At 43.1% G+C, this 25616-nt stretch overlaps 1 protein-coding gene across 1 annotated transcript; it reads right to left on the bottom strand.

Annotated features, from left to right (window-relative positions):
- Window positions 1-5676: 5676 nt before the first annotated feature.
- TMEM252 (transmembrane protein 252) lies at window positions 5677-9297 on the bottom strand. Its single transcript, XM_027105995.1, has 2 exons — window positions 9020-9297; window positions 5677-5914 (listed from the first exon to the last, which is right to left on the bottom strand). The coding sequence occupies exons 1-2, from the start codon at window positions 9295-9297 to the stop codon at window positions 5677-5679; spliced, it is 516 nt and encodes a 171-aa protein (XP_026961796.1).
- Window positions 9298-25616: the final 16319 nt, after the last annotated feature.

Genomic DNA, 25616 nt, shown 5'->3' with positions numbered 1-25616 from the left:
AGTGAGAGGTTGGCTTGCATGAGTGGGGCTGAAGCAGACACAACGTTATAAATACCAGACGAAGCAAATTCTTGGGCCCAGCTGCGGAAAGAAGCAGCTGCACAGCCACCTATTTTTATGGAGCTTTTTCTCGGCGAGGTTGCAAAAGGGAAGGTTCTCTAGTGGCTCAGGACACAGCCTGCCTCTGGAGCCTGCTTCATATCACACTGCCAAGGTATGAATTCTGCTTTACATAAAAGTCAAGCTTCTCTTGCTGAGCTATACATGCACATCCTCTTGCCTTACCCTCGGGAGAAGTGAAAGACAGGAAGTCACCCTTCTGCACATAATGTTCTTTGGTTCTTAAAGACAGAGCTTCAGCCACCAGTCTCTCTTAGGAGTAGATGACTGGAGAGGTCCACGAATGTTGTGGGGACCACAGGAGAGAATCGTGGGAGGGACTGTGGATAGAGTATGGCAGCTGTCAGGCCACTCCTGTGATCGGCTAGGATTGAGGTGTCCACTCACTGCACCAGAGCAATGACAAGCACCAGTGTACGTAATGCAGTGATTCCCAAAGAGGGCAGTGCCGCTACCCTCCCAGGGAGTGTTTGGAAATGTGTGTGTATGTGTGCCAGGGAGGCGCTTAGCGGGAGGGGACCGAGGATGTGAAATCTGCTGTGTCAGCCAGTCCCCTAGATCAAAAAGTTGTTTTGCCTCATCTATGATTCTTGAGTTTATTGACTGAGCTTGGAAATGGATAGACAGCCATTATTAAAATGAGATCTTTTATCCATCTTACTGATCCAAGGTGCAGCCTACATCTACCGTGTTCTTGGCGCAAATAGTGCTGCGTGATGTTGCAGGCTGAAGGGCTTGCACAAGACATGAAGGCTTTCTGCAGAGGAAGCTTCAGATTGATGACCAATCCCGTGGTGGCACAATGGGCTGACAGTTGGCCACACTGAGCCAGTGTTCTCTGCAGGTAATACAGGCAATGACAGGGTTAATGGCATGGTGACTTCTGATTGGCCAGCGTGGCTCAGTGTAAGGCACAGGATTTACCTTGGCAACACATCCATCAGCCACGGCTTGTGGCGGGTGTGGGGAATTTGAAATGCACCTGGGGGAACTCGTAGTGATATAACAGATGACTCCATTTTATTGCTTGATTACCCACCGGCTACTCGCCAAACACGTGGACCCTGATATCCCAGACACCTGCCTTGAAGAGATTTCCATTCCTGAGTGGTGAAGGGGCTGAGACATCACACGCCTTTGGAAATGAGGTAACTCCCAGTAAATCAGTCTTTGGCTCTTCAGAAGTTACAAACAGCAAGAGATTATCCGAGGCGGCAGAGCTTAGCAGAATGCCTGCTCCACTCCGACCAGCTGGAAACGTCTTCAGTGGACGGTTCATGCGGCTGACGACCCACTTGGTATGTGCATCAGCCTAAGTTGTCATGTCACGGAGCATAGAATATGGTGAAGGGATGCGGTATAAACCCATGTCTTTATCATCTTCCCACGTCTTTTAGCACCTAGTGTGTGCCTTACAAAATAGGTGGCCTGGGGAGATACCTCACCAAAGACAGTGTGCTTAAGTAGACTCTTAAAGGATGGATACGAGTGGGAGTTTTTGAGTGGAGGGGCCCAAAGTATACTCTACATTTCAGGTGTGCAAAAGATGCAGCACAGCGTGTTCTATAACTGACCTTGTCATGCTTATCTTCTGGGGGTGGAGGTGGCTCCTTAGATGTGATAAGATTAAAACACTGGAGAGTCATCGCCTCTGAGAATTTCCCTTCCCTTGTTGACACGTGAGCCCGCCACCCCGCCGTCCACATTTCAGAGGAGGTAACGGGTAAAGACTGCACTTTCTCATAGTCTAAGTGCCCTGCCTGCCATTCACAGAATCGTGGTTCTCGATTCATCACCATTAAATTGATTGTAAACTTCAGGAGGAAGAGGGGATACAATGTCTACTTCCCCTGAGTGAATCTTCCAGGGGTGGCCAATGAATTTTCATTAATCACAACAGGACACTTTTTGTTTTTTTTTACTTTTCATTTTATATTGTATAGCCGATTAACAATGTCATGATAACTTCAGGTGCAGGGCAAAGCGACTCCACCATACATATACATGTATCCATTCTCCCCCAGATTCCCCTCCCATCCAGGCTGCCACGTAACATTGAGCAGAGTTCCCTGTGCTATATAGTAAGTCTTTGTTGGTTATCCTTTTTAAATATAGCAGTGTGTACATGTCAATCCCCAACTCCCTAACTATCCCTCCCCTCCACCCTTCCCCCCACCCTGTAACCGTAAGTTCATTCTCTAAGTCTGTGAGTCCGTTTCTTTTTGTAAATATGTTCATTTGTATCACTTCTTCTTAGATTCTGCATATAGACGAATATCATACGATACTTCTCTTTCTCTGTCTGACTTACTTAACTTAGTATGACATCTCTAGGTCCATCCATGTTGCTGCACATGGCATTATTTCATTCTTTTTTTATGGTCGAGTAATAGTGCATTGTATATATGTACCACTTCTTCTTTATCCATTCCTTTGTCAATGGACAATTAGGTGGCTTCCATGTCTTGGCTGTTGTAAACAGTGCTGCAATGAACGTTGGGGTGCGTGTATCCTTTCGTACCATGTTTTCCTCCGGATATATGCCCAAGAGTGGGATTGCAGGGTCATATGGTAGTTCTATTTTTAGTTTTTTAAGGAATCTCCATACTGTTCTCCATAGTGGCTGTATCAATTTACATTCCCACCAACAGTGCAGGAGGGATCCCTTCTCTCCACACCCTCTCCAGCACTTATCGTTTGTGGATTTTCTGATGATGGCCATTTTGACTTGTGTGAGGTGATAATCTCATTGTAGTTTGATTTGCATTTCTCTAATCCTTAGCGACGTTGAACACCTTTTCGTGTGCCTCTTGGCCATCCGTATGTGTTCCTTGGAAAAATGTCTATTTAGGTCTTCTCCCCATTTTTTGACGGGGTTGTTTGTTTTGATGATATTAAGCGACATGAGCTGTTTGTAGATTTTGGAGACCAATCCCTTGTCGGTCACATCATTTGCAAATATTTTCTCCCAATCTGTGGGCAACAGGACACTTTTGTCTGACTCGCCCAGTGGGTTTTAATTGGTAGGCCTCTCAAAGGCAGGATTTGTTGTGGGTAGTAACCATGTTTCTGATGCTTGCTTCAGAGTACATTTGGTTTTTTTTAAAAAAAAGGCAATAAATATCTCTTAGTCGTATTTCTTTATGAAAGGCACATGGCTCATTTTCTGACTCAATAGTTGATGTTCAATGATGTTAGGCTCTGCAAAAAGATTAACTCATCTGGATGCTGTGTTCCACATGGAGAATAAAATTTTGACTTACGCTCCTCTATTGATTTTTTTTCTGATACAAAACAGCAAAAAAGGGGAAAGTTTAAGTACAAAATTTATTGCAGGAAAGAGATTAAAGCAATTTTCTTATGTAAACCAAAATTACATTTGTCTCACATGACTACCAGTAGTTGGAAAAACCATCTATTACAAATTCAAACTCTGGACGATAGCCCGGTTATAGAGCTTGTTCAGGTCAGTGAATGTGCTCAGACCCCAAGGAAAATTTCAGGATAACCATCTCAGTAGAGGAATAGAAAGAGATGACAAGAGAGAAATAATAAATCGCCTTGCTAATAAATGACCGCCTTCCTGTTGGAGAACCACGAGTGACCTTCATGTCCAGTTATGTTCTTGATGTCAAGGATTCAAATCACAGATGCCCAAAGTCCTGCTTTGTGTAAAGGAACCAGGATTTCCTTTTATGGCTTCCTGTGTATTTGTCAGGACATGCTTCATCTGAGCACTCAGCAATAACAGGGAAGAGGAGGCTACAGAGGCCCCATCCTACCTCTACAACCCTTATCCTCTTGAAAGCTCTCCATCCTTCCCACCGCTGTCCAAAGCCCTCCTGTGCCCGTTCACCAAGGCTGTTTATTATCATTAGGAACCATCTTTCATCAACAGTATAAGAATCAGATGAAAGGAAATTACACCAGGAGGTGAGGGCCAAGCTCCTAGGCAGAAAATGGAGGGCTTATTTACATTTTAAAAGAGCAGCCAGACTGTTAACCCTGAAGCAACCTTTGCTGCCTCTCTTTAAGATAGTGCTGCAACCCTGGGGCTCCACTTCCTGTTAGGGCCCACTTCCTCAAGTGGGAGACAAGTCCAAACTGTTCCCTGGGAGGAGGAAGTAGGACAGGATTAGCACAACCTAGCACAAAAGTGTGAAGTCAGCATGTCTTCCCATGCCCCCTAGGAACCTTTCTTCACCCTCCTGGAAATAACTGTATGTTGTTGGAAAGGTTTCTTAACTTCTCCAAGTCTCGATTTATGCATCTGTAAAATGGGAATAACCATAGCACTTATCTCTGAAGGCTATAGCGAGGGCTAAATAAAAAGCGTAAAAAGTTCATAACACAGTGCCTGTGATATAAAAGGCATTCCCCGATTGTTAGATATTAATCCCAACATAAAGTCCTCCCTTGATGGGGGAGGAAACTGAGGCCCAGAGAGATGAAGGTTTTTGCTCAAGCTCTAAAGCATCAGGCTGCATCTCCTCCCACCATTCTGCCACCTGATTTGTCCTCTTGCATTAAAACTTATAATAAGATATAATGAAGCTGACGAGGAATCACTGGGCTTTAAAATAAATGTCCTAAGTCTAAAAGTGCCTGGATCTGTATCTTGAGACACAAAGAATTTTCTGTTAATGATTAAGGTACTACAATATAGTCTCCTTTCTTTCAAATCCTAGAGATTTACAGGGGGGGTTCTCTGAAATATATGGGTATTTTAAAACTTTTCAAGATTTATGTCCAATTCTGTATTAATACAACCTATGGCTAGTACAGATTCTTTTTTTTCCTGAATCCTGTGTATGATGAATTTTTAAGTATTCTCTTTATTCAACTTGAGTCTCTAAGAAATCTTATCATATATGCTTGTACAACCATCCATTCTTAAAATACTCATTTAAGATTTTGTACTTGAGCCATTTTGAAAGCAAATAGTGAAGTCACTTTCCTTTCACATAGAAATAAAATACACGTATTTAAAGTAAAGTCATTCAAAATAACATTCATGGGTTCCAGAGGCAAATCTCTTACAGTGTGAATTACTGTGTCACTCTGGTAATACGGTAAATGAGGATAACTTCAAAGCCAGCCAGCAGAACCCACAATTTAAATGATAATGCCCCTTCATTGCCAGCATGCTTTCCCTTTGTGATTATCAGTAATTCAGTACAGGAAGGTACGTGGTGTCCAAGCAGCATCTATTCCTCCCTTTTGGGGGTCTAGGTAATGGGAGAGGAGTTGAGAGAGCAGAAAAGCTCTCCGTGGAGCAGAGCTCTCACAACACTTTTGCAGTCCAAAAGTTCACCTGGGTTGAGGTCCTTTGAAACGTTTGCCTGGTGCCGACCACACCCTTCCAGGGCTCCGCTCTGCCCTTGCAGGCCAAGCACGTGTGCGGAATTGCATTGCTGTCACACGCAGCATCCCCTCTGCAGACTCCCATGTGGGATCACTGATGTGGCTTTTCTTCCCACAGTCCCTGCCTGGGTTTATTACTAGCAGCTGCATCCCATGAGGGTGCGTCATGAGGGCTGGAGAGCTTCCCCTGCTTCAGCACTCTTGGTTTTGCCTCTCAGCATCCTGCAGTGGCGTTGCTGCCTCCACCCTGTCTGCTACAGACTCGTCATAGGATGGTGGGGCCTCCGGGTGGGCATCACCTTCATCCTCAAATTCGAGGCCCATCTCTGTATACGGAGGTGGAGGAACATCCGAGGTCTCTTGCTCTGCAGGACAGCCTTGCTTTTCAGCATCAAGACTCTCTTCATAAGCAGGAGGGTAAAAATCTGGCCTGGGGGACAAAATGCCACAAACATACATGTGTTATTTAAGCGGTTCATGCCAAAGAGGCATATGTCTGCCTCTCTCAAATCACATCGTGTGAAGTTAAACTGTTAAGAAACATTGATTCGGAAACAGATGTTCTTCCCTGGCATCACCAGTTTTTTAAAAATGTGCTGCTCTTCCAGCAAAACCCTCTTTATCAGCCGTTGGATGTGTGCCTCTATACTCATCTTTTTCCAGACTATTCCCTCTCTCTTACTCATTGGAACCAGGGACTTTCAGTGTGAGATCCTTAGCAGGGGTAGGGGACATGGGGGCCTTGGCTGGAGCATCTCTCTATCCAGTTATTTAGTTCATTCACATTTTTGTCCCCATTCACACACATCCTCTTCTACTCGATTGCACTCACTGTCTCAGATCCTCACAACCAACAAAATAATGAATGAAAACCAGCTCCATGAAGATTCCGGAACTATATCAGATGCTTCTCTCTTTCCTATCACTCTTTCAATCAGCTAGGCCGCCCTTCCTCCCGCCGCCATACTTATTTCTCAAACTATTTCAACTGACAACTTTATGTAGATTTCAGTCGTGGTCCTTTCCATGCCAACAGGCCAATGGCTAAAGGAGCCGTTCATGCCAGAGCTGATGTACTCATCGGTAATCTTGCCCAGTGTTGCTAACTGCTAAATCCTCTGGCTTCTCCATCGTGAATGGGATTGGGGGTGGCGTGGAGGTGAAGAAGCGGGAGGGTGAGCTTGATTTAGTTGTGTATTTATAGAGTGAGTCCTTCCAGTGCCTACAGGGAGTGTTTGTGGTACGTAACCAGCTCCATTCCAATGTTACCAGGCCCAAAAACAAAGAGCTGAAGCTTTGAGCTTCACTCAGAATAGCCAAGGCTGTGCCCTGGGGCACATGTGTAAAGGCATTGAAGACAGAAAGTTGAGCTGTTCCCTGGAGTGATTTGAGAGGCTCCAGGATGACTGCTGCCTGCCCCCATGTCCCATCCACTTGTCCCATCCCCCAGTCTCCCCACACTGCTTCGCTTTCCCAGTGTCCTGAATTCCACCATTGCAGACCCCTTTGGGTACCCATTTTGAATGCAAATCCTTCTGAGAAATGTAACTTAACCATTTAGTGACTTACTAGCCATTCTGAGTGGGCTGGGCATCTATTAGATGCAGCAGAAAGGGCAGTAAAAGGGAGGTGTCGTGATACCATAGTTTAAAGTATTTCAGCACAGACAGTGCAATATTATGCATGTGTTAGTAAATTAAGCTACATCCTAAAGGCAATCAGTTATTCTTATCAGGAATTCACACTCTGGAGGCAATCATCTAACATTTATACTAAAATAAAAGAAAGAAAGAAAGAAAACCATCACTCTAGAAGCATCTTCTACAATCACTTCAGTTATCTTTAATTTTTTATCAAACCCAGAGACCTTGCAGTTAGTATAATAAACATTGGAAATGGATTTTGGTCATTGTAATTAGTATCTTATTAATTAGCATAATCATGTCAAAAATCAACTGTCATGGATAAAAATCACTTATATTCAAGGTACATGGAGTAGCTAAAATATTGTTTGGCTAAAAAGTTCGTTCGGGGTTTTCCATAAGATGTTACAGAAAAACCCCAAACAAACTTTTTGGCCGACCCAATATCTTAGATGAAGAGAATAAAAGAATTTATGGAGTCTTGCAGACTGTACCTTAAGGATGATGCCTGAGGTTTTATCCCTAAATGATTCCGTGTTCAGCCAGAAATTAGGAGATTTTTGGTTGTCCGATACTTACCATAAGGTTAACTGAAATTTTTTTATTGTGGTAAAGTACATATAACATAAAATTTACCACTTTAGCAATTTTAAGTGTACAGTTCAATGGTATTAAATACATTCACATCGTTTTGCAGCCATCACCATTATCCATCTTCAGAACTTTTTCATCATTCCAGGCTGAAACTCTGTACTCATTAAACAGTAACTCTCCATTCCCTCCTCCCCTGGCACCTGGTAACCACTGCTGTACATTCTGTCTATGAATCTGACTGCTCTAGGTACCTCATATAAGTGGAATCATATAATATTTGTCTTTTGGGCTTACTTCTGGCCTATTTCACTGAGCGTATTGTCTTCAAGGTTCATTCATGTTATAGCTGCATCAGTATTTCCTTTCTTTTTAAGGATGAATAATATTCCATCTTTTGTACATACCATATTTTGTTTATCCATTCATCTATTGATGGATATATGGGTTGTTTCCACAGTTTGGCTGTTGTGAAGAATGCTGCTGTGAACACTGGGGTACAAATATCTGTTCAAGTCCCTGCTTTCAATTATTTTGTCTATATACCCAGAAGTGGAATTGTTAGATCAAGTGGTAATTTTATATTTAATGTTTTGAGGATCCTCCGTACCACAGAGCAGCTGCACTATTTTGCATTCCCACCAGCAGTGCACAGGTTTCCCAGTTTTTCCACATCCTTGCTAACCTTGTTGTTTTCTGCTTTTTTGATAATAGCCATCCTAATGGGTATGAGGTAGTAAGGTTAACCAATGATTACCTCTGGAATATGAGTGCCTTGTCTCAGGGAAATCTTTCATGTAATATGTGATCAGAACACCTGAGAGTACAGAAAGCTGGGACTTCACTGAGTTCACGGAGAGATTGTGTAGCTGATTTCATGCTTGCTTGCTCATTTGTTGCGTGACAGAATTTGGTCTGGGACTTGTTTTCCTTACAACCTGGTAGCCAGGTTATGAGGAATAACTAACCATCACCTGCCTGTAAGGACAGCTCCCATGATACAACAAAAGAAAATGAGTTTGGCCTCTTAAATTGGCTTTGGTGTGTTTTTCAGTGGTGATGGGAGAAGGGTGGTTATTCTCTGGCATAAATTCCCTCTACTTCATAGTTTTCCCCAGAGGCAGCACCATTCTTCCTAATGTCTAATCCCAGAGTCATTCCCTGACAATAAAACTTCAGTTGTAGACACACAGCCCCATGGGACGTGTAAGTTGCTCGCCAGTGGATTAGAAGTCATTGACCTTTTCCGGAACTCAGCCCCACCTCAGTGCTCCCCAGTCCTCTGGCTTCTCAGCACGTACCTGTCCACTGTGGCCAGGGGCAGGGCCCCCTGAGCACCGTAGTGTCTGAGCACACGGCTGAACACCCCTTTGCTTTCACTGGCCTGGTGGTAGGTGCTCCAGAAAATTCCACTCAGAAGGATCACAAACCCCAGAGGCAGAAGCAAATAGGCCAGGATCAGGTTCCCCTGGCAGTTGAACAGGGAGCCCGAGGAAATGAAGAAGGCCCCCAGGCAGATCATCAGGAAGCCCATCAGAAGGGCAAAGGCACAGAGAACTAGACAGGTTCTGTTCTGCATCCCTGCTTCTTTGGAACCCAGCTCCCTGACCCTGCCACTCCCCTGCTTCCCCTGCTCAGAGAGAATGCTCTCATTAGCCAGCTGTCAGCTTTATATGCTCTGGGACCAACTGGCCTTTGGACAATTTAATGAAGCAGGCACTTAGAAGCTATTCATTAACTATTGAAAGTAACTGTAATATCCTTGATTAACCTAAAAACGCAGCATTGTGTACTGCAGGAAGGCGTGGCATAGCTCTCTTGCTCTTCTGAGCTGAATGGGACCCTAGGCTGACCCCAGTTATTTGAGGGAAGGTCTCCCATCCTTTGATTAAAAGAGTCTCTTGATTCCCATGCGGGTGATTCCAAACTATTGCTAGAGAAATTAGCATTCCTTGCTGAACCCTGTTCTTTGTGGTTTGGCAGGGAGTCCTTTCCTAATTGCGTCTTCCTTTTTCTGTCCTAAAAAGATAATTGTTAAGGCTCTTACCATATTTGTCTTGCTTCTCTCAGTGATTCTCCCTTTATTGCCTTCACTTTATAATGTTGGAAAGATTCCATGAAAAAAGCTGAGGGGTGAACTCCCTGATTCAAAGGGGAGTGTCAGCAGGAGGGGGAAGAAAGTGCTATGGAGAAGGATTGTAATGAACAGATCTTCAGGAATGTGAGGGGATTTCTGAGGATGGTTGTAAATGGTAATAATCTGGTGACTTCTGCTCTGAGTCTGATTTTGTATCTTTCCCATCTTTCCCATTGTCCCATTGTATCTTTTCCCATTTCCCCAGCCCCAATGCTGAAATAATCCTAGGGTCATTTCTTGTTCATACATAGGTGTTAGATACATTTTTTTGCTTATTGCTCAACCACTGGCTACCACACTTGGCTCAGTAGAAGTATTTAAACCAGATCTCACCGTTCCTGCTCTCAAAAAAGCCACAGGTATTTGATAAAAGAGCATTCCCTAAACATGTGTAGCATGTTTCCACCTCCATGAAAAACAAATACGTATGAGAAGTGCTGCCTGTTCAATCCTTACCCTCCCCCCAACATATCTTAGGCTTTCACAGAGCGCACTAAAATATTGAAGGCTCTGAAAAGTCCTACAATATTTTCCCCTCACAAAATACATATTAAATGAAATTTCTTTTGGTAGATGCTGCTAAAAATTGTTCCCTGTCTTCTCCTCTGTACCATTGCTCTATGTAGCACTGCCTTAAAAATTCTTTCCAGGGCTTCCCCGGTGGCGCAGTGGTTGAGAGTCCGCCTGCCGATGCAGGGGACACGGGTTCGTGCTCCGGTCCAGGAAGATCCCACATGCCGCGGAGCGGCTGGGCCCGTGAGCCATGGCCGCTGAGCCTGCGCATCCGGAGCCCGTGCTCCGCAACGGAGAGGCCACAACAGTGAGAGGCCCGCGTAGAGCAAAAAAAAAAAAAAAACAGAAGCAAAAATCTTTCCAGAACCAGCCTTCTGTCTTCTGTTTGGAATTGGTTTCTTCCATCTTGTCTGTCTTTGGTTTAGACACCCTACTCCAGAGCAGGTTCATGCTCTGATTCCTTCCTTTTTTATTTGATGCTTTGACATGTCCCTGCCAAAAGTCTCCTCCCACAGGGACTCTGGATCACTTTTGTCCAGAAAGGTTATCTTCAGTTCCTCTTTGATACTCCATTACTGCATTACTATTCTTTTCCATTTACTATCCCAATGGAAAAAGCAGTTCTTTGTGCAGTGCCCTAGTAGAAGTTCCATGTATACCCTTTCGCCTCATACCCACCACCTCCTCAGCTCTACTTTCATGTTATGGGCAAGGAGAAAGAGAGAAAGTCACCGGATAAAAAAGAATATACAGGGCTTCGCTGGTGGCGCAGTGGTTGAGAGTCGGCCTGCCGATGCGGGGGACACGGGTTCGTGCCCCGGTCCGGAAAGATCCCACATGCCGCGGAGCGGCTGGGCCCGTGAGCCATGGCCGCTGAGCCTGCGCGTCGGGAGCCTGTGCTCCGCAACGGGAGAGGCCACAGCAGTGAGAGGCCCGCGTACCGCAAAAAAAATAAAATAAAATAAAAAATAATAATAATGTACAGTCCTTCCTCATTTCACCTCGTAACCTTTATCTTTATTAGCTTCAATCCTTATCCTCACCTACTTTCATCTTCTAATCTTGATATTATCCTTGTAGCCTTAAAGCAACCCCTTCTCCCTTTTTCTCCAACTGTTTCTTTTTTTTGCCATATTCAAAATTTTAATCAAATGTATGTTTACTTCCAGTATCTAACATGTCAATATGTTTATTTTTTAATTTTTTTAACAAATCTTTATTGGAGTATAATTGCTTCATAATACTGTGTTAGTTTCTGTTGTACAACAAAGTGAACCAGCCATATGCATACATATGTCCGCATATGCCTTCCCTCTTGAGCCTCCCTCCCACCCTCCCTCTCCCACCCCTCTAGGTGGTCACAAAGCACCGAGCTGATCTTCCTGTGCTATGCGTCTGCTTCCCACTAGCTAGCTGTTTTACATTCGGTAGTGTGTATATGTCGATGCTACTCTGACTTCGCCCCAGCTTCTCCCTCGCACTCTGTGTCCTCAAGTCCATCCTCTATGTCTACATCTTTATTCCTGCCCTGCCACTAGATTTATCCGTACCATTTTTTTTTAAGATTCCATATATATGTGTTAGCATATGGTATTTGTTTTTCTCTTTCTGACTTACTTCACTCTGTAGGACAGACTCTAGGTCCATCCACCTCACTACAAATAACTCAATTTCGTTTCTTTTTATGGCTGAGTAATATTCCATTGTGTATATGTGCCACATCTTCTTTATCCATTCATCTGTCAATGGACATTTAGGTTGATTCTGTGTCCTGGCTATTGTAAATAGAGCTGCAATGAACACTGTGGTACATGTCTCTTTTTGAATTATGGTTTTCTCAGGGTATAGGCCCAGTAGTGGGATTGCTGGGTCGCACGATAGTTCTATTTTTAGTTTTCTAAGGAACCTCCATATTGTTTTCCATAGTGGTATCAATTTACGTTCCCAGCAGCAATGCAGCAGGTTTCCCTTTTCACCACACCCTTTTCAGGATTTACTGTTTCTAGTTTTTTTGATAATGGCCATTCTGACTGGTATGAGGTGTTACCTCATTGTAGTTTTGATTTGCATTTCTCTAATAATTAGTGATGTTGAGTATCTTTTCATGGGCCTCTTGGCCATCTGTATATCTTCCTTAGTGAAATGTCTATTTAGGTCTTCTGCCCATTTTTTAACTGGACTGGTTGTCTTTTTGATATTGAGCTGTTTGTATATTTTGGAGACTAATCCTTTGTCCAATATATTTATTATTAGCATAAAGAATGTTGTACATCCCTCAATGTGCAATTCTTTGAGCACTTTCAGTTAAACTTACAGAGGAGGTCTTAGATTCAATTGGTCTTGAGGTTGACAGATTTCTAAAATGACCCCTGGAGATCCCTCCCGCCTGCTATCCATGTCCTCTTGAGTGTGGGCTGGACATAATGACCTGACTCTAACCAATAGAATATGGCAAAGGTTATGGGATGGTACTTTTTAAAAAATTTTATTTATTTATTTATTTTTATTTTTGCTGTGTTGGGTCAATTTCTGTGCGAGGGCTTTCTCTAGTTGCGGCAAGCGGGGGCCACTCTTCATCGCGGTGCGCGGGCCTCTCACTATTGCGGCCTCTCTTGTTGCGGAGCACAGGCTCCAGACGTGCAGGCTCAGTAGTTGTGGCTCACAGGCCTAGTTGCTCCGCGGCATGTGGGATCTTCCCAGACCAGGGCTCGAACCCGTGTCCCCTACATTAGCAGGCAGATTCTCAACCACTGCGCCACCCGGGAAGCCCGATGGGATGGTACTTCTGTGATTAGGTTACAAAAGGTTGTGACCTCTGTCTTGCTAGCAGACTCTCTCTATTGCCCTCATGGCTTGCTCTCTTTGAGAAGGAAGCCACCATATTGGAGAAGCCCACATGACAAGGCAGCTTCTGGCCGACAGTCAGTAAAGAACTGAGGCTCTTAGTCCCCCAGCCAGTGAGGAGCTGCATCCTGCCAATGACATGAAAGCCTTGCCCAGATGAGCCTTGAAATGACCAGACCCTAAGCAACACCTTGATTGAGAGAACTTGAAACCGAGGACCCAGCTAAGTCATGGCCAAATTCCAGACCCACAGAAACTGTGAGATGATAAGTGTGTGTTGCTTTAAGCTGCTAAGTTTTGGGGCAATTTGTTAGGCAACAATGGGTAACTAAAACAGTTCTTTAGGACTTGGAAACCAGAGGAGACAATCGGTTTTATGTGTTTACCCAGTACCGAGCACATAGAAAGTGCCCTATCAAAGTCAGCTATAATCATCCTCACCATTATTATTACTATCATCACTGCTGTAAATCCAAAAAGCTGGGAAAGACCCAGGATTTCCAATGGAAAGGTCTGCACTAGGACTTGGGTCCCAAGAACAGGTAAATGGTAGAGCCCCCGAGCTACAATTAAGTATTAGAGTAAGGAGGGATAACCTTCTCATTGAGAACTGCCCATAAAAGCGCATAGGGTTGGGCTTCTTTGTTTTAAACCAAAACTTGAGGATTAGTCAGGCTGGGCCTTATGACAGTTCAGGCCTATAGTTCCTGGGATCACATGAATATCTGAGTAAGGAAGTATCTCTATGTTTTCTCTCCTCCAGTTCCAATAAAGGGTAGCTAGTGCCTTATAGCTTGTCAAATAGGTTCTTCCTCTCCAACACCCTTTAAGGAGGTGTGTGTCATTCCAGAGCAGTGTATTTTGTTGTGGTGGTTGGTTTTTTGCTTCTTTGTTTTGGTGAGAAATTGAATAGGAAAGAGCAAGATCAGGAAGTGGCAGAAGGGTGGAAGATCTTAGTTATTTTATATAAAATTTATATAAAATAAAGAGTGAGTCCCTGGGCTCAGAGTATTTAAGGAGTTTATCTGGGATGAGATGGGGCCCCAAAGAGGAAGTATAGGAGAATCTGTAGTATATGAAGAAAGTAGATGAGAAAGGGGGGGTGAGGCAAAAATCAGTATAGAAATATGAAGTATTAGGACTTCCCTGGTGGTGCAGTGGTTATGAATCTGCCTGCCAGTGCAGGGGACATGGGTTCGATCTCTGGTCTGGGAAGATCCCACATGCCACAGAGCAGCTAAGCCTGTGAGCCACAAGTACTGAGCCCGCGTGTCACAACTACTGAAACCTGTGCACCTAGAGCCCGAGCTCTGCAACAAGAGAAGCCACCGCAATGAGAAGCCCATGCACCGCAACGAAGAGTAGCCCCCACTCGCCGCAACTAGATAAAGCCCTCACGCAGCAACAAAGACCCAACGCAGCCAAAAATAAATAAATTAACTAATTAACTTTTTAAAAAAAGAAAGAAAGAAATATGAAGTATTTCTGAGAACGTGTGTGTCTCCTTCATGGTTCTTGAGACACACTAGTGAAGGATTTATGTGGAAGTTATTTTTGCATGATTGTGTTTATTATTATAATTAAATATATAAATTATTAATTTTTTTTTTTTTACTGTGATTCTCCTTCAGTTCTGAACCACATGCATCACTGCTCTATGAGCATTATTCCCCTCTGATACCTCAAAAATGACCAAGGATAACTAAAACCAGTGATCTGTAGTTTTAAATAATCCTAATTACTTGTGGTTTCCCTGTTTCTTTGTGCTGTGGTATATGCCCTCTTTCCCCACAATCACTAGCAGTGGAAACAGTTTTGAAAAGTGAAAAATGAAAGAAGGTGTGTGCTTGCTTGTGTGATACTACAGTAGCACAAACATTGAGAGGAAGCCTTCTGGTCTTCCTCAGCCTTGAAGGGGCAGAAACCCCAGCAGAAGAGCAGTTGTAATGATAGAGAGGGGAAAAAAAAGCAGGCCAGATCCTCAGAACTGGGGAAAAAATGAAAACATCCAATAAACAGCCAAACACCAAAAATATCACCTTAAAGAGTCAGTTTCAGGAGACCTTTGGGCCTCTGGCTGGCCTTCCTTAAGCTGGGCCCTGTCTTCCGGCTCTGCCTTCACTCCTAGGCCTCCTTTCCTGTGCTCGCCCACCTTGCCACTTAGCCAGCACTCAGTGTGAGGGGAAGAGGCCAATGATACTGACTCCATTTCAGGCAGAGAAACTGCCAGAGGGAGAGATGGATGACTCATCTAAGTTAAGATGGTCAGCATGGGATTGATGAGAAAATGGATACTCTGGGAGGAGTGTGGACAGAGGCCCACCTTCTATAAAGAAACGTTCTGGGACCCAGTGGAAGCCAAGATCCCCCATCCCAATTCCCATCCCCTCCACAAGAGATTCACCTAAGAAATGATGTCTTCCTTCTAAACCAGTTTATTTATTATTATCATTCATTAAAATTCACCAATCAACAGTAGTGCCTGACTTGGCAGTAGGCAGTGACATGTTATTTGGTGGACAGCCCAACTATCTTAAAACGTAATCACTCTTTCAACACTCTGTTCCTTTGAGCATGACTGACCCACCAGTGCCGTTCTGAACATTGAGTGCAGCTGAGTTCCAAGCACTGTTCTGCCTTCTACAACCGAGCCTCCAAAACCTCACCCTTTTTTCAAACTCTCCAGTGTAAGATGTGTCTTGGAACTTCTAACAGCCCTCTGCACGCCCGTCTTTGTTGACTGAGCACACGGGCCAGCACCCTTCTCTTGAAAGCCGGAAAAGCATGTTGCCCTTCATGAGAAGTAGATGGGGACTTTGGAAAGAAGCTAATGGTGTGTAAAGGGTGTTGCGTAGGAGGGACATGGGGCCAAGAGCTGGGACAGAGTGGCCGGATTTCAGAAGGTCACTTGGGTTTAGGAAGTGAGGCTCTGTGGGAGGTGGGGAAGGTGAGTATCTGCGCAGTGAGGGATGTCACCTGGTCTGATTTCATGGTGGTGATTACTGAGTGATTTCTGGATTAGCCTTTCACACGTGTGGGTTCACTGGGCACTGGCCACTTCCTCCTCCAGCTCCTTGTTTTTTTTGCTTCTGACCCTTTCCCCCACCTCTCTTTTCTCCCCTCACTCACTCAGGAAGGTTTAAATGAAGGCATTTTTAGGTCAGCAGAGGACAAACAGCTTCAGAGAGCAAGTGTGGTGTAGTGAGGTAAGGAGCTATGAGACCAGCACGCAGGACTCATGCTGCCCCTGCAGGGGGAGGCCCACGAGGCACTCAACTAGAGTACAGACTTCTGGGGGCACCAAAAAACTCAGTACTCAAGATAAGTCAAAATTTCAGACAATGTTTAAAAAATCAAATTGGCAAATATGGCTTACGAGCTGCCCCCTGTTTCTGTAAGTAAAGTTTTGGTGGGGAAATTGGGTCATGTCTGTGGAGCAAACAAGACAAATTCTGCTCTAGAGAGAGCTCAGCTTCCAATTTAATCCAGAAACAAGCCAGAAGAGATTTAATTTCTCTATGGATCCTTAGAAAACTGAAAGGAGGCCATACTTCGGTGGCCACTTTGGATCAGAGCAGAAGCCTCAGGCCAGGGCAGCTTTGACTGCCTAGCTTACACCAGTTGGTGTGATGGCCAGTGACTTGGAAATATGAAGTGGGTTCTGTATCCCACCTCATGAAATTTTCTTTAATATTGATCTTCTATTTCCTACCTCCCTGGTTTTTAATACTCTTGGATGACTTAAATGATAGCATAATTAGATGTTCCTCAAAGATTTGGTAGAACTCACTCATAAAACCACAGGATCCAAGACATTTTTTTTCTCACTTTTTTATATCTTACAGTTTGGGTTTTTTTTTAATTGAATGCCAGATGGTATGCATATGATAGTAGAGTCTAAGGTAAGTAGTATTTATGCCATGCCTGGAAATGGGAACACCTCCTTCTGTGCTCACCTATCCGTGGACTGGGTCGAGTGAATCTAGTCAAGATTTGAACTGAGTTTGGGTTTCACTGTCACTATGGTTACCTTCGGTGCACTACTGGTTTCCAATTCTTCATGTGTTAACTGGTGCTTGGGGTGAGGGTTGGGTTGCTGGAGGGGTTTTTTTCAGTGTTTCTCCTCTGCTCTCAACTGTAGAGCTTCACTGTGGGCCCACAAGGGGTCTTCACACTCACCTATTCCCTCAGCAGTAGACTGCTGTTGCTTGAGACTGGTGCTTGCTAGCTGGGTGGTGGGGTCAGGGGCTTTCTCTGTTATCCTGTCCACCTCAGTCTTAGGCAGGCTCTGTGGTCCTCGGTCTTGGGGGTGAGGGCTTTCTCAGTGGTCCCGCGATTTCTCCAACATTAGTCTCCTCTAAAGATCTGGCCTCAGGATGGTTCCCTGACCCTCCTCTTGAGGTAGAGGGTTTTTTTCCTTTTCGTTGACCCCAGCTACATGGGTTTCAGCTCTGTCCTGGGGGAAGAGGTTCTGCTGCCCTTCTCTCCTCAAGCTGCAGCTTAACAACGTCAGGTGGGGTTTTGACATTCATGTAGCAGCTTGGTGAAGGTCCACGGAAAAGAACCTAGAAAAGTAGGTGCAAACTCCCCTTGTGCCCGCAGCTCCCAGTGGTTCTGTTCTCTCAAGTTAGCCCACATTTAACATTTAACAATTCACTAAAAATGTTAACTGGATTCTTCCTACCAGCTTGTGTGATCTACCACAAGTGAGCCAGGGCTCATGTCCCAGCTTCCCTTGGAGGCTCCTGTCTTTCCTTGGTCTTCAGGCTGTTTTCCCTTTAACTTCAGCTCTCTGATGGATTCAAGAAAAATTATGGTTTTGTAGATTATCAGACATTTCCTTGTAGGGAGAGTGAGAACAAAGCTCTTTCCAGCTTTCTACATTCTAGGCAGAAGCAGACCATCCTTGGCACAATCTTTTTAAATGGGGCAATTTTAAATACTTTTTCAAAGTTTCCTAGGGATTAATATAGTGTTATCTCCTTTTCTTGAATCAGTTTTTGCAATGTACAGTTTCCTAGAAAATGCACATAGAATATATATATATATATATATATATATATATGTTTCACTCATAATTTTAAAATCTCCTCTGATTCTGTAGGTATGTCACCTTTCCATTTCTTTAACATTGCTATTTGTGTCTTTACACTTTTTCCTTGATGAAACAAGAAAGCTATTTTACTAGCTTATTTCAAAGATACTTGTTCATGTACTGATCTTTTCCAAGAGTCAGCACATTTGGTTTTATTATTCAGGCCTTTTTAAAAAGGCCTTTGTGTGGGCTTCCCTGGTGGCACAGTGGTTGAGAGTCCGCCTGCCAATGCAGGGGACACGGGTTCGTGCCCTGGTCCAGAAAGATCCAACATGCCGTGGAGCGGCTGGGCCCGTGAGCCATGGCCTCTGAGCCTGCGTGTCCGGAGCCTGTGCTCCGCAACGGGAGAGACCACAGCAGTGACAGGCCCACGTATGGCGCAAAAAAAAAAAAAAAAGAGCAAAATATATAAACATATAAATGATAGAAAAAGAAATGAAAATAGCCCTTAAATAATGAAAAAATATTCAACCTTACTTGTAATAGGAAAAACACTAAAATACAATTTCTCACCAATCAGATTGGTAAATCTCAAAGTCTGACAACACATTCTGTTGGTAAGACTTAGGAAAAGGCACTCACTCTCTTATGTTACTCGTGGGAACACAAAATCTAGCAAAATTACGTTTGTATTTTTCTTCTGACCCAGAAATCACACTTCTGGAGATTCGTTCCAAAGATACACTGGCAAAAACCCAAAAGTATAAATGCATACATCCACTCATTACAGCAGCACTGTTTATAGTTACATAAGACTGGAAACACCCAAATGGCTATGAATAATGGGTCAGAAAAAAAACTAAGGTACATCCACATAATAGTGTTATACAGTTGTAAAGGAATGAGTAATATTTTTATATTACTATAGAATGATATCCAGGATATATTGATAAGATAAAAAGTCAAAGTAAACAACAGAGTTTAGAGTGTAAAAAAAGGAGTAGTTGATAAAACAATGGTAGATACATGCCAGTATAAATTTGTCCAAACCCATAGAATGTACAACATCAAGACTGAATCCTAATATAAACTATGGGCTCTAGGTGATAATAATCTATCACTATAGGTTCATCAGTTGTGGGGTTTGATAATGGAGGAGGCTATGCATGTGAGTGTGGCATGGGATATATGGGAAATCTCTGCACTTCCGTTCAATCTTGCTGTGAACCTAAAATTGTTCTAAAAAATAAAGTCTATTAAATAAAGTCATTTTTATAAAAGAATGGGATAAAAAATATATATGCATCAATGCCTGTATATTTTCAAAAAGAAACAATGAAAGTATCAAACAAAATTAATTTTTAAAAAAGTGATTACCTTTAGGAAGAGGGAGGTAAAAGTGTAGGAGGGACAAGATTGGAAAACAGACTTGTCCGAATGTGCCTTTTAAAAATAGTTTTGACATTGGAAGTGACACACGCTTTATATAATTAAAACAAAATCAAATTAAAACTGAAAGACAGGGCAATCCCTAAATATTTTCTTTTTTAAATGAAGGACTTAAGGTTTCTGGTTCTGATGTAAGGAACTTGGAAGTTGCCACACCATCCTAACAAGTAAGGAGCTAAATAGACTGAAAAATCAACAATTTTCTTGGATCCATGAGAGTAGGGAGGACACTGCCTCCAAGATTAGAAAGACTGACAGGTGAATACAGAGAGTCATGGCTTCCTGGAGCCCCTCGAGACCAGGAACCATGGTAGGGACTAGTGCCAGTGCAGGAAGACACTGCACTGAAAATTGAATTGAAAATTGCTGGAGACTCCCCGTGGACAGCTCTGAGAGTTAAAAACTCCAGAGGGGGCCCCGTCAGAGGTGGACCCCTGCACAATATTGTGAGATTTACTTCTAGGAGCTCAACCAAGTTCCCACAGCAAATACTGGGGGGAAATCCCCTCATGCTTCTGGCAGGGGGAGGGGAAAAGGAACTATTCTGAAATATCCCTGAGCACTCTGTTCTTCTTCATGAGGCCTGCCCTCAGGAGAAACTAGTTAAGAGGAGCCGAACCAATATGGGAGAATGGAAATACCCAACTCTAGCTGGCTCTAGCCTTTGATATGGAGGAAGATAAATACCCAGATTCATCCCGTCTAGCCATCCTGTCCCACTTAAGGGGGGAGAAACAAAACAAAACAAAACAAAACAAAACTGAGAACACTTGTGAAGTTCACAGTCCAGAGGGCACAAGCTCACTAAAAACCCGAGACACAAACATTCTCATTCTATAGCGCTCCAGAACACTTCTCCTCCCTGCCACCTCTCCACCACATTACTAAGGGCCTGTTTACTGCTATTCCTCTTACCTGGTACATCGTGTCCAGCTGTCAACAAAGAAACAAACAACCAAGCAAAAACAAGGCCTACCAAAGGGCAAAAGACAGCATTTGAAAGATTAGAACCAGACATTGTAGGGATGTTGGAGTTATCAGACCAGGAATTTAAAACAACTGTGATTAGTATGCTAAGGACTCTGATGGATAAAGCAGACAGCGTGCAAGAACAGTCGACAATATAAGCAGGTAGAAATCCTAAGAAATAACCAAAAAGTAATGCTAGAGATAAGAAACACTGCAGTAGAAATGAAGAGTGACTTTGATGGCTTGTGTAGACTAGACACAGCTGAAGAAAGACTCTGAGCTAGAGAATCTATCAATAGAATCCTCAAAATAAAAAAGTAAAGGGAACAAAAGACTGGATAAAAAAGAAAAAAACACAGAAGAGACTATCCAAGGACTGTGGGACAACTACAAAAGGTGTGGTATGTGTAATGGGAATACCAGAAGGAGAAGAGAGAAAGGAACAGAAGGAATATTTGAAACAGTAAGGACTGAGAATTTCTCCAAATGTCAGACACCGAATCAGAGATCCAGGAAGCTCAGAGAACACCAAGCAGGAAAATGCCAACAAACAAACAAACAAATACATCTGGGCATATTTTCTGGCTACAAATAAAAAAAAAATGAAATAGGAAACAAATAAAGCTAACTCCTGATCAGGTTGATAACCAACCATAATGAAAATAATTATTTTAAGTAAATTTAAAATGCAGTATTTTCACTTAGTGGAAAAGACTTTAATGAAAAACAAAACAAAAGCAAAACCTAGGAATAAATCCTACTATGTATTAAGTAGTCTTATTGTTAGTAAGAATATAAAGTATTATTTTCAAATTTTTCTATGTGTATGGTAGGATAAGCCAAACAGGTTAACGTCAGTATGGACAAAAATTTCAGCATAAGATACACATAAAAATCAAAGGTAAATAAGATCTGCATAGTCTTACATTTTAGCTTGAAAAAGCACTTACGAATTCATGAGTTATTTTGCTATTTATGAAAATTGCGTATAATCTGGCACTGAAAAGCTTTTAGAAGCAAACAAACCCAACAGCAAAGAGCATCCCTAGCACTCAGATTGTGGTCTCTCCCCAAAATAAACAAACAAAACAAAAAAAAAACAAAAAAAACCAACCATCTTTGTAAAAAAATGTTTGATTCTAGGTCTCGGGCAGAAGACCTAGGAGATATAATAGTGACCCCCAAGATAAGGAAACTAACAAAAACTTCAGGAGTTATGCCTAAGAGGTGTAGGAGCAAACCTGAAGGGGCCCTTACTAGCCTGCACGCATCCTCTGCACTACATATTGACATTTTGAACCAAATAATCCTTTGCAGTGGGGCTTACCTGTGCCCTGTTGTACACGGTTTAATAGCAGCCCTGACCTCTATCCACTAGATACTCAGTCATGGCAATCAAAAGTGTCTCCAGGCATTGGTGAACGTCTCCTGGGGATCAAAATTGTCCCTAGTTGAGAACCACTGCACTAGCCCAAGAAGGGGCAACCTGGGACCCAAAGTTTCAAAAACTGTAATGAATAGAAACAAATAAATTACCTAAAAACCCATGACTTCATATTTCTTCAGCTGTGAAAAATAGTCCTCTCTGACTTTTGGATGCCCTTCCATCTATTGCCTTTGTTCCCTCCATTACAAAACTCTCTAGACAGATGTAGTTGCTTCTGGAAATATCTTTATATCTTTGCACTGTTTTGAAAGAGCTCCTCGGCCCAATGTTGCAGCTCATTAAAATAATATTCATCTGTGCCCATGTATGGTCAGGCCACCCAAGGTGGCTGTTCTCTTGGTCTCTGTACATCCCCTGCCTCTCCAGGGCCAGCTTCACCTACAGGCTACTCACCTGACTGACCTCCTTTTTACATACTCGCCTCAGGCCCCAGCTGATGATTGTTCTTATCAAGAGGGCAGTGAGGGGCGTGCCCTCTGCTGGTTTCCCTGGTAACCAGCGAGCGCACCTGCTGTCAGTCCCCCTATAACTGGCAATCTCCCCTCCCCCGGGAGCGAAGCCTGCCATGATGTCCTGCCCGCCGTTGGCCGTACACAGTGGGGTGTAGCTCCAGGACCTTGCTTCAGACAAGTAAGCTCCCCCATCGGTTAAACCACTGATGTCTCTGTCGCTGACCCCGGGCTCTTTCTTCGGTCTTAAAGCTGGGCGAGTACAGGCCTTGTAGGCCTGCGGGGTGCCGCTCAACAGCCCGTTTGAATATTCAGCCCAATTTTTTTTTTCTTTTTTTTTGCGGTACGCGGGCCTCTCATTGTTGTGGCCTCTCCCGTCGCGGAGCACAGGCTCCAGACGCGCAGGCTCAGCGGCCATGGCTCACGGGCCCAGCCGCTCCGCGGCATGTGGGATCTTCCCGTACCGGGGCACGAACCCGTGCCCCCTGCATCGGCAGGCGGACTCTCAACCACTGCGCCACCAGGGAAGCCCTCAGCCCAATTTTAAGTAATGGTGATTCTATTTTCAGTAATCCGGAAGTCTGTGTATTTCTTTCACAAGGCTGCTTTTCTATGTCATGGCTGCAATAAGCATCCCAGGTGAATGAAGGTTCTGACTGAAGAGCCGCCTTCTAGGGTGTGTAGAGTAGAATGTTGCAGATACGCAGGTAAATTATCTTCGTGTGGGAGATGCCTCTCCCCAGCGTAAGCGGTCTGGGAACCTCTTATATCAGAAGCATCTTGTGGTTTCTTTTTCTTGTCACCTCTTCCCACTCTAATTCTTGTTGTTATATGGGTAGACGTATCAAGTTCTGCCCTACTTCTCTGTCCGGAGTCCGCCCTTCTGATAGGAGACCACCCAGCTTCACTGGTTGAAGCAGTTGCTGAGGCTTTAACATAGGAGCAGACGTCATTCGTGCCAGAACTTCAGCATATGATGCACATGCGTGGATCATGCTAAGCCCCTCAGTTCATAATACAATCTTTTAGTTTATTTACCAGATAATTATTGACAAGGCCCCTCCCTACGCTGTACTGTTAACCCTGAGCTTGAAGTTCCTCTAGAAAGTTAGTGCACAAAACAGCTGTTACCTTTGCAGTGTCCTTCTGCTGGCTTTTTCCCCCCTGCTTTTATTGCTCTTTCAATCCAATTCTATCTTTTCTGTTTTCCAGGATAATATCTTCACATTATCTGATCTTTGATTGTAACTTTTCTTGTTTGGTATTTCAGTGGAATTTAGTGGGGAAGGAAAAGCAGACAGGTGTGCTCAGCCTGTCAATTTGATCCCCATATTTTTTCTGAGTGTATGAGTAGAACAACATATGTTTTCGAAAACATTATTTTTAATGAATGAGCCTTCATAGTTCATCATACTGGAGTGTATATACTAATTTTCTTCTCTTTCTTCACCACTAAATCATAAGGTCCTTGAGGAGAGAGAAGAATGTCAGCTTTGTAGATCCTTAAGACTAATTGAAATGTCTGGCATGTAGCAGTTCATAAGCATTCCTGATTCAATCTGATTTTTTTTTTTTCAGTTTAACAGGTGAGAACAAATGTAGAGACTTGGGGTAGCAGTGGAGAGAGAAAGCAGGGAGGAAGGTTGACTTGGGAACAGAGAACACTAACTGTGTGCGTTCCTGTGTTTCTATGTGATTCCCCCTCTCCTACATTTCTGTGCTATTGCAGCAGTTGATCCTCGTGCAACCACTATGGAAAATAGTATGGCGATTCCTCAGAAAATTAAAAATAGAACAACCATATGATCCAGCTATTCAACTTCTGGGAATATATCCAAAGGGAAAAAAAACCCCACTAATTTGAAAAAAATATATGCACTCCTAGGCTCATTGTAGTATTAAGTACTGTAGCTAAGATATGGAAGCAACCTGTATCCACTGACAGATGAATGAATAAAGAGTATGTGAGATATATACACACACAGACACATACACACATGGAATACTCCTCAGCCACAAAAAGAAGGAAATCTTGTGACAACATGGATGGACCTTGAGGGTATTATGCTAAGTGAAATAAGTCAGGCAGTGAAAGATAAATACTGTGTCATTTCACTTGCATGTGGAATCTAAAAAACAAAACAAAACCAACACCCAGATACAGAAAACAGGTTGGTAGTTATCAGAGGGGGGAAGTGGGTGGGTAAGGGGTGGGTAAAATTGGTGAAGGGTGCCACTTGAATAGTGATGAATGGCAACTAGACTTATGTGTTGATCACTTTGTAGTATATACGGAGATTGAATTATTATGCTGTACACCTGAAACTAACAATGTTATACACCAATTTTACCTCAATGAAAGAAAAAGAAGTTGATCCTTAGTTGGACTGGGAAATATGGATGTTGAGATTTTCCTCTCTCTTTCTAAAGCCGTAGAAATAAGAACCTATCTTTGGAGCACAATGTTTCTTTCAGCACATATCACAGTATGTATAAAATACTCCAGAAGGGATGTGTTTCTAAGTTACAGGTGTAGTAAGAAATATAAAGATGGTGTTGATCTACCCAAGTTGCTCTTTACTGCCTCAGAAGGATGAGTCATTCTGTTTATGTTGAGAGACTGAAGTCAAGACTCCTCACAGCCAGGAGTGTAATCAAGTCGTGAAAATGCTATGATAGGAACTGTGAACTCTCATGGGATTGTGACATTCAGATTGTTAGAAACCTTTATGGAAGCGTATTGGGATGAATCGTTCACTACACTTGAACAAGTATTGGAAATCAAACCAAGAAGGCATAAGACAACATTATACTCACATATCATCAAACCTAGAATTATTTTTTCAAATTTTATAAATATAACTGGGAGCCTCAAAATCTGATGATTCTGATTTTCTATCCACAAAAACTGAAAAACAAATCCAATCTTATTTTTTTTCTCTTTCACCCCCTGCCCTTTTTTTTTTTTTTTTTTTTGACCATGCCATGAGGCATGTGGGATCTTAGTTCCATGACCAGGGATCGAACCCGTGCCCCCTGCAATGGAAGTGTGGAG

The sequence above is a fragment of the Aethalodelphis obliquidens genome, unplaced genomic scaffold (genome assembly GCF_003676395.1).
Source record: "Aethalodelphis obliquidens isolate GAN/ISIS:26980383/991018 unplaced genomic scaffold, ASM367639v1 scaffold7, whole genome shotgun sequence".
NCBI lineage: Eukaryota > Metazoa > Chordata > Mammalia > Artiodactyla > Delphinidae > Aethalodelphis > Aethalodelphis obliquidens.
The sequence above is the reverse complement of the archived record's forward strand: the minus strand, read 5'-3'. Positions and strand labels throughout refer to the sequence as shown.

Excerpts from the sequence above, each read along its gene's own strand:
- TMEM252 (XM_027105995.1), bottom strand. The coding sequence starts at position 9,297 with ATGCAGAACAGAACCTGTCTAGTTCTCTGTGCCTTTGCCCTTCTGATG. Across the intron at positions 5,915-9,019 it reads CCCCTGGCCACAGTGGACAG|GCCAGATTTTTACCCTCCTG; the intron begins GTACGTGCTGAG and ends TTTGTCCCCCAG.